This window comes from Platichthys flesus, chromosome 2 (genome assembly GCF_949316205.1).
Source record: "Platichthys flesus chromosome 2, fPlaFle2.1, whole genome shotgun sequence".
NCBI classification, from domain to species: Eukaryota; Metazoa; Chordata; class Actinopteri; order Pleuronectiformes; family Pleuronectidae; genus Platichthys; species Platichthys flesus.
Genome location: NC_084946.1, coordinates 12,099,170 through 12,110,733, shown reverse-complemented (window position 1 = coordinate 12,110,733; position 11,564 = coordinate 12,099,170). Strand labels below are relative to the sequence as shown.

General features: G+C 42.2%; 1 protein-coding gene across 1 annotated transcript in view; it reads right to left on the bottom strand.

The window, feature by feature from the left end:
• The window catches only part of LOC133963505 (histone deacetylase 7-like), a 40,204-nt gene extending 34,344 nt beyond the window's left edge, over positions 1-5,860 (bottom strand). The window contains exon 1 of the mRNA XM_062398259.1: positions 5,509-5,860. Within this exon, the coding sequence (XP_062254243.1) occupies positions 5,509-5,527 (19 nt within the window). The 5' untranslated portion in view covers positions 5,528-5,860. The remainder of the gene's footprint in view (positions 1-5,508) is intronic.
• Between the last annotated feature and the right edge of the window lie 5,704 nt (positions 5,861-11,564).

Here is an 11,564-nt window from a genome sequence, read left to right as displayed (position 1 = left end):
CACTGTGCTGGCTGTTCTAGCACAATCTCACCCAGACTGAACCCTCTCTGTTTTTAACAGATGTCTCATCCTGCTTGAGGACAAATCTAACCTTTGCCAAAAATAAAGTCCACATCATGAGGATAAATCAGTAAACAGCTACAAACGGTTTTTGAGCTGAGCCAGACTTTTATTTCATGTGACTGTGACCAGTCCTGCTCCTATGAGTCAATGGATTTGCTGTCGCTGCTGTTCAGTTAAAATGATGGACCTAAAACTCATGATGAAAACAATCTGCTATCAACAATAACTCAATGTCATCTCAACAGCACCGTGTCCTATCCCCGGTGATCTTGGCAGAGCCGAACAGTCCATCCCCCAGTCACGGGGCCGACTGTGGCCTGAATCATTTGAGATATGTACAAGCAAATTGAATTTCACAACAGGCCTTCCATTTTGAACGGCACACGCTTGAACCAGACCGTACGCTATTTACAGACGCAGAGACAGGGAGGGCCCGGTAATGGGTGCTCCCTGAGTTACATTTTCCCTGAAAGTGGCTGACATACACACAGTTTCTATTTCAAACATCGTGTATACGGATCTGGTGTGGCCTCGGCACGTAATTATCACGTCATATAATTATGTCAGGGACTCATTTGTCATAGACCTTTAAACAGTATGTTGGACAAAAACACTAGAGTTCATTGTAAGTGTTTACTAACAGGGCCGATGACGTTGGTGCCAATTTTTCTGTTAACACATCATCAGATATCAACAGAGCTCTCCCTTCATATCTTTCCCCCTCAGACCATTCGTGCACTGTCGCTGTCGTCCCAGGGGCAGTGCTCGTGTGATGCTTCAGACTCGACTGGATTATCGATAGACGTGACAGTCCCAAGACCCTTCACTTATATAATCCACTTTACAGTGCAAGGAAAGCATGAGTGACATGAAGAGACAAGTCCTCACCAGACACTCACAGGGATTGGATTTTATATCTAAGATTTATTTCGAGGCAAAGAATTGAAAAGACACATGTGGCATAGATGGGTATGGGACTCCAAGGTAGAGTTTTGTGCCCAGTAGGGTTCACTCTTCTTCCAGTCACAGGAAGCCAGAAGGAATGAGAGGAATGCAGTCAGGCAATAAGATGATGGAGGGAGCAGCAGTTGCGGGGCAGATTGCCAAGAAGAATAAAATTAAAGGAGGGAGGTAAAGAAAGATAGTGGAGAGTGAGAAAGTGAGCAGAAAGTGGACAGGGCTGGGTCACTAATAACTGAGGTGCACTAACGCTGAGCATGTGTAATTGTTCTCTCTGGTATTGGCAGTTTGATGTGGAGGATAGGAGTGATGTGAGCGGAGTCACTGACACAAATGACACAGTATTATTGTTGGGGAATGTGTGTGTGTTGTTATTCAGACAGATCATCTGGTGAGGGGTGGAGGCTGGAGGTCCACAAACAAGACACAACTGTCACAGGGGGTCATCCTCCTGCATATGGTTAGCAGTATGCTTTTATAGGCACTTTACTGGTCTTGATGATTTAAACTTTTTCCCATTCACCCACACATCTTTACTGTGCATCAATGTGCAGAGCTTTCTCTGGTCAAACCACCAATCCTCTGGTTAGTGGATGACCCGCTCGGCCTCCTGAGCCACAGACACCCTAAAGACACACATGCATGCAGAGACAGTGCACTCACACATGTACACAGATACACACACAAACATCCAGCCAACTCTTTAAATCTGTTTCACTCTTTCTTTAATGGTCATCACTATTACTAGGACAGTTTAGCTGCCTCTTCCTAGGTCAGTTGTTCAGTGAGTCTTTTGTAAATAGTGTAAAATTGCTAATATTTATGAGAGAGCTTTACAATAAACAAACTAAATGCTGTGCCTCCTGCAGGGCAGACATACATTAACTGTTTCATACAGAAAAGATTAGTGGTTCAGTTCAGATCTAGCAATCATCAATATTACCTTATAGAAACTGAATCAAGTATTACATAGTATATAAACATGATTGTTTAGTGATAAAGCCATAGAGAATAATCACCCCGATCGTTTCAGACTGCTTTAGCATCATTGTTTTGGTTTTACAGCTCAAAACTTTATTGCTTTTGTTTATTCTCCTCAATCTCATTTTCACCTTGGCAACAGGACGCTTTTGTGATACAGCCCTGAGGAATCGACCGAATATCACTTGTCCAGAACCAAACAACCGAAAAAAACTAAATCAAAAAGTCAATATGTCAATGTTTTGTTTACAGCGTGGCTAAAAAGAGTTAATGCAGCTTTTTAGCTCTCAGCAAAGATAGGTTCAATTACATAAATTTGACGTGTTCATTAAACAAAATAGTTAAATTTCATACATGAAAAAGTAGTCGCACAGCACCCAGTTTCTTCCCTCTCTCAAACTCTTTGTAGTAAGGGCCCTTGCGTGTCATTAACAACGTGTAGCTATAGCTAGCAGCTGTGTGGTAACTTTGAAACTTTGAGACGTCGATGGAGACGTGCCTGCAGCACTGGGTAGACTTTAAAACCTCTTTCCACTCCCAGCAGCAAAGCAAAGTCCACCCACATAGCGGAGTGATAGGCCTTATGTAGCACTCGCCTGGTTTCTCTGGAAACTGACTGAGATGCTGGAAATTGTTGCTTTACGACGCCTTCGTACTCCTGTGTGCACACTTGTGGGATAACGTCAAAGCGTGCAGCTCAGAACAGTGTGTAACCACTTTGATAAGGTTTGTGACGTGTTATATGTACATGTCAAACTGAACAAACCTGTGAGGGGGCGGCTTCTCAGAAGCCCCTGTCTTATGATGCCTATTGTTTTAAGAAATAAGGACTTTGATAAGGCTGAACATCCGACAGCTGAACATGGTGGGAAAAAAACTACACATTTACGAGAGCTCCTCTACACAATACTGCACAGTGTCATTAGAATCTCATGTAACTGCATTACATTTCCTTATAGTGGTTTCTGGAACTCCCGCTTCCACCACGACAAAATTCCTCAGACGTTTTTTGAAACAAACTAGCTCTGTAGTAGATGCGATTCTCACAGTGAAAATTATTTCCCACAAGGGGCTGATGATAAAATGAATGACTCCATCTATTGTTTGTAATCTAAACACAAGCAGCAGCTTGTTCAGGTATAAGAGATGGTAGTGAGCTTGCTCTAGGCCTATATCAACTCATCAGTATCCTACATCAAGCCCTCAAGCTGATGTGACCTCTGTTGGCAGCATCTGCTGTGATGAAGCGATCTCTCTTCAGCCTGAATGAGAGAGGCGATCTGTTTTGGATCACCATACTTTTTGGCCTACTTTGCGGCCAAGTAACTATATTGTCCCTCGGCAACTTGGAAAATGTCACGAACCAGCGCAAATCCAAAAGTCATTTTAGTGATTGAAAACAAAGATGCATATGCGTTTTGATTGGATGGACGAAAACTATCTCAACAAGTCATTACTGATGGAGGTTTTCCAAAAAACAAATAATGACTTCTTCTCTCAAACCTTTTAGAGGAGGCTTTAGTACTGAATGAAAAACGAGTGTTACACATTTGAAACTGAAACACACAACTTTGTTTTCCCTCTGCTCCGTTGGTCGACACCAGCTCGGCTTGATTTAGACGCCCGTGCCGACTCCCACTAGAGATGTAGCCTGAGTCAGTGACCCCGGGAGAGGGAGAGTTGTGTCCCCTGAGGGCCACTTCCAGCTGACTGCGGCCTCTTAACCTTTACAAACCAAACAAACCCAGAGTCTGATGATTTATCACATTGACAGATGCTCACGTTTATCAAGGTATTTACTCAGTTTGGCTGCTCGGATATCCCGCTTTAAACATTGACATTTGTTTGTTCTACTCTAATGCACTAAATATTGCTTCTCTCATAACCAACAGTTATTTTGATAATCCATTGATCCAACTGCCTTTTTCTCAATTATTTAGTTTCGTTCTTTAAAGCAACCATAACAAATTCTTACTTATCACACAATGATGTCCTTAAATGTATTTTTTTAGTCAAACAATTCAAATAAAGTTAGTTCACGTCATAAAAGCAGTTACATTTCATCGTTGGAGTATATTTTTGCTTAAAAAGGTTGCATTATTTCTCAATAAATGTGTTGTTATTAATCAATTATCCAAATGTCTATCTCCGTCCATCTACAAAAGACAACTGCTCAAACTTTTGTCAATAAAAGGATGCATTTAGCTACTTATCTCATTTTAAATGCTTTAGCTCAAATCATTTTCATGGATGGATCAGGAAACATTTATTTTATCTTCAAGTTATCTGGCATTTATGCCTCAAAACACAAATTTATAAAAGACTTATTTAGTTTATTGTTTATTTTGACATTATAACATCTGGCCAGGGAGAGTTTGTCTTTTCTAATCTCCAGTTTGTTTCTATCAGAGATGAACTCCCTAAAACTCATTATTCCCAGAGGACACAGAGCAGTTTAAATCTGATTTATTGCCCAAAAACCACGTAGACAAAAAGTCTCTAAAAACGGCGCAGCACGAGAGAGTAAAAATAGAGTGAAAGTTTACTGTTTTGGGCAAAAGAGCAAGAACAAGCTGAGGCCAGGATTTTTATCTTATGCAGCATGATTTATGTATGGTGCACAAAAGCAAGGAAGGATGGGGTGAGAAGCTAAACCTGTTATACAGTGGACTAACTTTTCTTTACTTTAGAATCATTTGGTTTTACGGATGTGGCAGTGGTGATGTGAAGACTTACCGGAGTGTCTGTGGGAAAATGATTTATGCATGCACAAGCAAGATTCGACAACTCTAGCATGTCTACGTTTTGAAGACTGAAAGTTGAGGTTGAGTACGGTAGATACTGTGACAGGCTGTTGTGACAGAATTCACAAATAAACCTCCTTCTAGCCTTTTGCAGATCGCCCTCTTTGCTCTCTCATCTCCGGGCTCTTCTCCTCCAGCGCTGCACTGAAGGACTGTTGTTGTGTGCCTCCTCTTTCTTTGCACTCTAATACTTTTCATGGACAGACCAGCTCTCCAGGGTGACTGCATGGGTCTGTTTCCAATTTTCTCCCCTTCCCTGTCCTGAGAAGCAAACGCTTCCAAAGCTCCACAAAGACAACCCTGAGAGAAAGTTGATTTTCTACTTGTTGCTGACCGGTTCTCCTCCGAACAGACTTGCACATGTATGCATCTACAAGATTTAGAAATATTTGATCTGATGATGTATAGTTGAAACCAGAATGAACCCAAGCTTCTCACAGCTGAAGCCGACCAAAACTGACCATCTGCCGGTAGTAAAAGAAGATTCAGATAAACCAAACTAACAACTGGACCAAGAAACTCAAGTCTGGACCTAACTGTGTCAACATCTGCAGCGAGAATCCTCTCTTCAGGCTTCCACAACCAAAAAGATTGACATACTACCACACATAACATACAGTCACGGAAGAACACAGACGTTTTCGTGCAGCTGCTTCTCAAACTTCAATGTTGATTTTGTGAAGCCTGTGAAGTCTCTTACCAGTTTTGGGTGCTGACATCCAGTGAGCGGTCCCACAGCGGTCCAGTCAATCCCAGAGGCAGCAGGCGGACAGGCTGGGAGGCTCCGGGAGAAGACGGATAGATCCTGCTCTGACAGGGGAGTGGTGCTGCGGTGCTGGAGCCCCGGCTGCTGCGCTCTGACACAGAGAGAGCCACAGTCAACTGTTTGACACAACGGGCTCTCGCTCTGACTTCTCTGTCTCGCACTTCCTCTCATGTGAGCATTACTCTCCCTCTCTCTCTCTCGGTCTACCTCTCTTCCTCCCTCTCCCTCTCTCGCTCTGTTTTCTTACTTACACGGTCTATAGCTCAATCTCTTTTTCAGAGAAGCAACGGTTGCTCTGCCCTATCACCCCACGGTAACTTTTGTGACTTCAGTGCTGCCCCAGCACCAGAACCTCCGGGGGTGGTAAAGGGGAGGGGGGTTTGTGTCTGCGTGCATGTGTGTGTTGGAGAGAGAGAGGAACAGATTGTGTAGCTGCTTATGTCTGACAGACAATAGCAGGAAGTGTTGCTTTAGGATGCACATGGGATCTAAATAAGAAAGTTGCACAAGTGTCGAAAGACCCAAAACAGTGGTATTATACTTAGTTCCTTTAATGCTGGACCAAGAGTCTCATTGGAGACTAAATGTATGAAGAGTGTCTCAATGTTTTCTTTCATTTCCTACAAGAGCATAATTTACCCCTGTTTGGTTGCCAGGCATCTTGCAGGCAGGATGAAGATCACAAACAATCAACTTTAAAATAGGAGACTAATCATGAAACAACTAAATAATGCATTTTCAATTATTGTTTTCCTCTAAATGTTGTTATTCAACCTAGGTAGGTAAATTTAGATGTAAATGTGTTGGTTTATGTATTTGTTTTTCATAGAAATAGGCTTTCCTTTACATGCAAACATAGAGTAGGATATGACATGCGCTGAATCAAAATGTTTTTCAAAGGCAGCACTCTAAGGATGGTGCTTATCAAAGACAGATAACTAAAGTAAGAAGCACTGAGCTGTTTTCTCTCTTTTCCCTTCATGACCCCGTCAAGCTCTTAAACACACAAACGGAGTATTCAGTGTGATTACTTACACGAGGCGACACATTTCAACACCGCAATTACATTTCAGCCTGAGTGACATTACCAAGAAAGAAAACCGCCAGCATATTAGAGATTCAGGAAAAGAACGGAAAGTGCTGTATTCCATTAACAATTATAGTAAAGTGCTTAATTACAATGTGATCATTATTCATTCCTGGTTTGCATATACAGTTGTGAAACCACCGCGAAGCAGAAGCAGCAGTTGACTGCACAGACAGGAACGTATCTGCAGATACAGTATTTCGGGTAAGTGAAAATCTCCCCGGAAACGTGAGCGGAAAAGACGATTTGCTACGTGTGGTTTTCTCACAGATTTGGCACCAATCAGAACTGTCTGGAGATTCATTCATGTAAAACAACAACATCCAAGAGCACAAACAGGCGGAAACTGTGTTTAAATAGTCACGCAAAGAAATGCTTAGGATGAAAATGGAGAGCATTTTTCCAAACTCGAGGATGAAAATAAACTTTTTATACTAATCTGATTTTAAAGAAAGATTCAGAAAGGTAGGGTTGCAACTGATCGGAGACAGTTCATAAAGATGGACAACACGTCGCCATTTCCTCTTCATATCCAACTCCATGTGGAGCCTCAGTAGCGAGTGACACCAGCTCGGCCAATCGTGAGTCAGTCTCAGCTGTCCATCATGATGTTTTAATGCTTTTTATAGCATTAAACAAATAATTAAAACCAAACTTATCAGCAAAATGTATTATGTTTCCGAACGACCAAATGCTCATTGAACTATAACATGCACTTATTAAACACTTACTCGCTTATCCATGTAGTTATCCAATCAACCAATGATGTAGCAGCAGTTAAAGTTGATATCAGACATCATAACGGTAGAAAAATGTCACCGCGTAGTTGTCGGTTGTAGACATTGTTTATTTGAGATTTTCGTGCCAAAAGGTATGGAAAAACAAAACAAAACAAAAACATCCAGTGAGCGACACCTCTGCAGAAAAGCTTTGTTGGTGAGCGAGGTCAGGGGAGAACGACCGGACTGGTTGCAGCTGACAGACTATGATATCTCAGATAACCACACTCTACAACTGTGGTGGGCAGAAAAGCAGAGGAGTGTCTCAAAATGAACAACGTGTCCAACCCTGAGAACCAGAGGAACAACATGTCCTTCCCTGCAGTCGGCACAGACTCACCAACACGAGACGGCTGAAGACTCGAAACACGTTGCCTGGTCTGAAACATCTTGTGTGTCAACAGCATGAATCCATGTGCCTAACCAGAATCCCATTCTACAACCCCCATAAAGGTCAGGATGGATTAGAAAAGGTGATTCGCACCACGAATGTAACACGGACCAATCTGCGTCACGTCAACATGAAGCAAAATCTCCAAAACAAAATATTTGTAAAAAATCTAGCCAGTATTAGCATGACGTAACTGTGAGTTCAAGACAAAGAGAAGCAGCAAATATTCATATATAAGCATCTGAAAACTCTAATTAGTTGCAGATAAAGTTTCAGTCAACAGAGATGCACTGCAGGGTACGACTAAGAACTCAACATCCATCGTGTTCCAGGGCAGGTATGAAAATGCTGAGCAAACACTGTTGATTTAGATTTTGTATGAAGATGATGACTTTTGCTTTTTCACTCACTAATTCACAATGCAGTGACTTCTATAGAGAGGACTATTTAGTGAGCACTTTCAGACACTATTTGGTAATTGTGTTATTGTCTCAAATGTTTATTTTAAACTTAGTGTCAATTTTTTTTTGGTAAAAAGAAACGATTGATCATGTTAACATTGAGAAAATAAAATTTGTTTCTGCTGCCCTCTCTCCTCGTGTATATCCCCCGCAAGCGCAATGCATGATGGTATATAAGGCTGGGGTCAGTGACCATCGGTTTTACACTGCTTTTCTAGATGCACTGTTGGAAACAATGAGTGCACTATGTAGGGTCAAATAAATACACTAAAGATCGGACATCACTAATGCCAATCTCACTCTATAGTGCTTAGTGGTGATTTTGGACACAGCATCTGTGACTCTAAAGGAAGTTTGATTGTTTGAGCACAGATGGCAGGAGCTGTAGACACAATGATGATCAACTGGCTGCATTTAGATTTATGGGGAAGACTTCAGTAAACCAGTTCAGACACTATGGCCATCGGCGCACATTTGATGACCCTGATTCTCGAGCATTGGTGCGATATGTGAGGTTCTCAGGTGACAGAGAATGCAAGACACGATGAGACCCTGTCAGCAAGAACAGTCTGTTGATATCACACATAGAGTGATATTAGAGGAGAGAGGGAGTGCACACACCCCTCATCATAAAGATTTGTGTACATTTCAGAGGTCAGTGGGGCAAAAACCAGTTTGAGAGAGTAAGGAGATCCGGTGGCTCTGTTATCTAGTGGGGATCATTTTGTTGCTATGGGGATGGATCTCTATCAGGATGACGAGCTCTATCCACATCATAGTTAAGTTACCTTTGCAAAGAAGGTTGTGTTTTTGACTCTCGCCTAAAGCCACCAAAACAGCTTGGGTGGTACATAGGTCAATAAGGAACACATTGAATTTTGGGGTGGATACAGGTTTATTTATTTGTTTATCTCTCTTAACATTGTGTACAATTTGGAACGGCTTGATAAAAAAGTTAAAGGGATTGTTGGTCTGTAGGCATGGGCTCTACTGAGTGCAAGTGTAGTTATAGTATATAGTATATTCTCTTAAAAGATCACAATTTGATAGATCTAAGAACATTATTATGAATCTTTTGAACCCTCATTTGACTCAGTGAATGTGTTTTAAATTCATTTTTAAGATGTTGAGATATCTTCATGTATGAATCCTGAAATGTCTAATAATCAATTTCATCAGTTTGATTCATTCTACCAGCTAACAGATCTTTCATCTGATGTGCCCTCAGCAGACACAACAATCCCGTGCACAGACACGACAAGTCTCAGACACACAGTGCTGCAGCTGTACGCCAGCACACACTAGCTCAGTTAGCTGTTGAACTCACCTCTGCTTATTTCAGGGAGTGTGGCCTTTGTGATTGTCTCCTTCTGTGGAGGAGAATTGCAGCTAAATGGGTCGACAACCCTACTGACCTCATCTGCTGTGTGGTCTGGCTCCCTCCACCACCGAGCTAGCAACTATGGATTAGCTTTCTGCCTCAGATGTAACCCCATCCTTTGGGAAAACACACTGACCAAAGGAAACTCATGTTTGGGGGTCACGACCCATTGTCCTCATGGCAAGTGAGAGGGACTGTGCCGTCAGGCCAGCCCCGGTGTCAGTTTCTCCCCAAACAAACTCAACGAGGAAAAGGAGACCGTGATGTGAAAACACAGAATCGATGCATAAAAAGCAACACATTGACGGATGCTCTTGTAAAACTACAACAGAAGAATGTTTTGACACAACGGAAAAAAATTATATTTCATGAATTTAAAGAATCGGTTTTGCCTCAGTGTCAACATTTCTGATCCAACCTCAAGCGATTTCCGAGAACTTCCACCCCGCCACTATATGACAGCGTGTGGGTTCTGATATACATAAAAGAAACAGTCTGGATTGGATGAGTCCACTTTTCAAGCCCAGCGAATACAAATTCCTCACAATTGGCTGTAATCGATGGGAGTTGGGCACCAAGAGGCTGCGGTGGAGTTGTAACAAACAGCTAAACTGTTCCTTTTTGGAGCGCTGAGAGGAAAAGGAGAGAAAAAGAAGCTGATAAGAAGCAGGTTAGGAGTCCTTGAGGAATACAATGGGATTTGCATCATGTGGAAACACAGAGCGCACAGAGGCTGCTAACAGACCCTAAAGATCAGCGTGAGGAGGAGCAGTAGGAAAGGGGGGGTGCCTTTATCTGCCAGAGCAGTTGAGACAGATCCCAAGGAGAGGAAAATACTGGAAATGTCTTATCAGCCCTGCAAGTGACCACATCGTTTTCCCATTATCTGTTTCAGCAGCTCATTTTTAAGATTGCCCCTCGAAATGTCTGTCATGTGAACGGTGTTTAAAAATCGTCCCTCGAAACGTTTCAATAGTGGAGCTGATATGATACATGAGCCTTTCAGGACCAATGCCAACAGTTTGGTGAACAAAGGTTCCTAAATCTGAAATGTTGTCAACAAATGAGAAGAGAATTTTGCCTGAAAATGTCAACACATTTTACATTTTCTGAGAATACCTAACAAAACAATACATTAAACTAGAACAGTACTCCACCTCAACCAAGGCCCAACAGTCCCCTCATGAATTCACATTTAAATTCACCAGAAATTACACAAACTAAATATCAAACATAACCAATTATTTTCATCAGGATTAATGCCAAGGAATATGTCGCCCACTGTCTCTTATAGGTTTTGGACAACAGTGTGGATGCCTGATGCCAAGGGGTATAGATTAGAATAACTATAACTAAACATATTTTTGTTTTTTCATGTGATTTCTTTAGACGAAGAAAGTAAATCTGAGCATCAAATTTCTATGAATCTCAAGGTGTAAATACTTCATAGTCTAAAACCAAAACATGGAACAAAATATTTCACCTTCACCTTTGCTGTTGAGATCACTGTGGCTGACGTCTTATAGACCATGTGGGTTGGGATGACCTCTTGGAGGAAATTCACTCCAACATGTCAGACGTGATCACACACTCCCAAGAATCCTGGTTGTTGTGTTTCAACCGGGCCGAGTGGCAGGCAGGCCCCGTCTCTCACAGGATGGGGGAGTTTCCTGAAAGGTCACGGTTGTTCCAGCCAGACCAAACACGGACTAATTGCTTTGTTGTTTGTCGGGTCGCTGCCTGTTTTTGTGTTGCACTTTTCCTTTGTTTAGCATTCCCAAGTATATTACCTGAGCCCTTGGCCAAAAGATGGAGGAGAACAGGGGGAGGGAAGTTTGACGAGTGAGAGACAAAGGAGGCTGGGGGGGGGGGGGGGGGGGGGCTGGGCAGT